This window comes from Polyodon spathula, unplaced genomic scaffold, assembly GCF_017654505.1.
Source record: "Polyodon spathula isolate WHYD16114869_AA unplaced genomic scaffold, ASM1765450v1 scaffolds_2500, whole genome shotgun sequence".
Taxonomy (NCBI): Eukaryota; Metazoa; Chordata; class Actinopteri; order Acipenseriformes; family Polyodontidae; genus Polyodon; species Polyodon spathula.
This window is the reverse complement of record NW_024473971.1, coordinates 1-1,364: the sequence shown is the minus strand read 5'-3', so window position 1 is coordinate 1,364 and position 1,364 is coordinate 1. Positions and strand designations below refer to the sequence as shown.

Genomic DNA, 1,364 nt, shown 5'->3' with positions numbered 1-1,364 from the left:
AAGCCATGCCTTGTTGATTTGAGAGTCAGCAATCTGTAGTTATTAACACGAAAATTACACATTCATATTGACTTTACATTGTACAGTGGGCACGCCATATAATGGTTCATAGCTCCTACATAAAAACTCACACAATAATGCTGTTTCGCGCAGACATATTGCATTGTTATTAGTCTGGTTTTATGAACACGAAATGTACAAGCTAAAAGCCATAGCCTGCCTCGCTTATTTATTATGTGCAAACTCACAAGCGAATATAATGCAATGCCTTTATTTGCAATGCATTAATTCTTCATTCTTGGTGTGTTTGCCTGAGTGTGTATATATACAATGTAAATATATGTGTGTATATATTATGTAATATATATATATATATATTTATATATATATATATATATATATATATATATATATATATTTGTTTTTTTTTTTTTTTTTTTTTTTAATGTATAGTGTTTTGCACGAATACAGAATATCCACCCGACTATCCAATATCAGCCTAACTGCAGCGGGGCTGTTCTGCAGCATGCATGTTGTTGTATAAAAACGATAAAGTTGCACTGTTGTATTTTTCTACACCTATTCTGATGCTATCTTTTGGTAGCATTCAAAGCTGATTTACAGCAGACAATGTAATCAATTCAAATTGAATTATAGCTGAGCCTTCTCACACTGATTGGAGCTCTTGGGTTCGCACAGGACACAGACGCTGCCGTGCTGCAGATATAAGGAGAACATGCAGCCAGTGCTGTCGTTTTAACCAATTGTGAGACAAATTGTGCTGGAAAAGTAATAAAATCTATTCTTGCACTTTTGTTGCAGGCTGCTTGATGTGTTCGCTTTGTGCAGTGTGCATAAGTTAGATCTGTCTCTAGTGTTTGAGCATATTGACCTGGATTTAGCATCCTACCTGAAGAACGTGCCCAAGTGTGGACTGCCCCGTGAAAAGATTCAGGTAATAACCATGGCAAAAAAATCCACCAGTCCTTTCTTTTCACTTTTTAAAATGCAGGGCCCCCCCCCCCGTGCAGCGTTCATCAGGACATGCCCTCTGAATTGATCCATAGAAACTGCAGCTTGTCATTTGTGTTCAGGACTTGACGTGCCAGTTGCTGAGCGGTCTGGATTTCCTGCACACCCACATGGTAATTCACCGGGATCTGAAGCCGGAGAACATTCTGATCAGCAGCCGGGGACAGATTAAAGTGGCGGACTTCGGCCTGGCGCGCCTCTACAGCTTCAACATGGCGCTGACGCCCAAAGTAAGTCTAGAGAAAAAAAAAATATATATAAAAAAACCCTGCTGTGGGATTGTAAGGAGCCCTTTTGCAGGACTGGGAGGACTGGGCTGAGAATTGTTTTTA

General features: G+C 39.5%; 1 protein-coding gene across 1 annotated transcript; it reads left to right on the top strand.

The window, feature by feature from the left end:
- Nucleotides 1–822: 822 nt before the first annotated feature.
- Nucleotides 823–1,262, top strand: LOC121310784 (cyclin-dependent kinase 6-like; the record flags this gene model as incomplete). The annotated part of the gene is made up of 2 exons (XM_041243715.1): nt 823–955; nt 1,095–1,262. Coding segments are annotated over 2 exons (301 nt in total), but the record flags the coding sequence as incomplete, so codon positions are not given.
- Nucleotides 1,263–1,364: the final 102 nt, after the last annotated feature.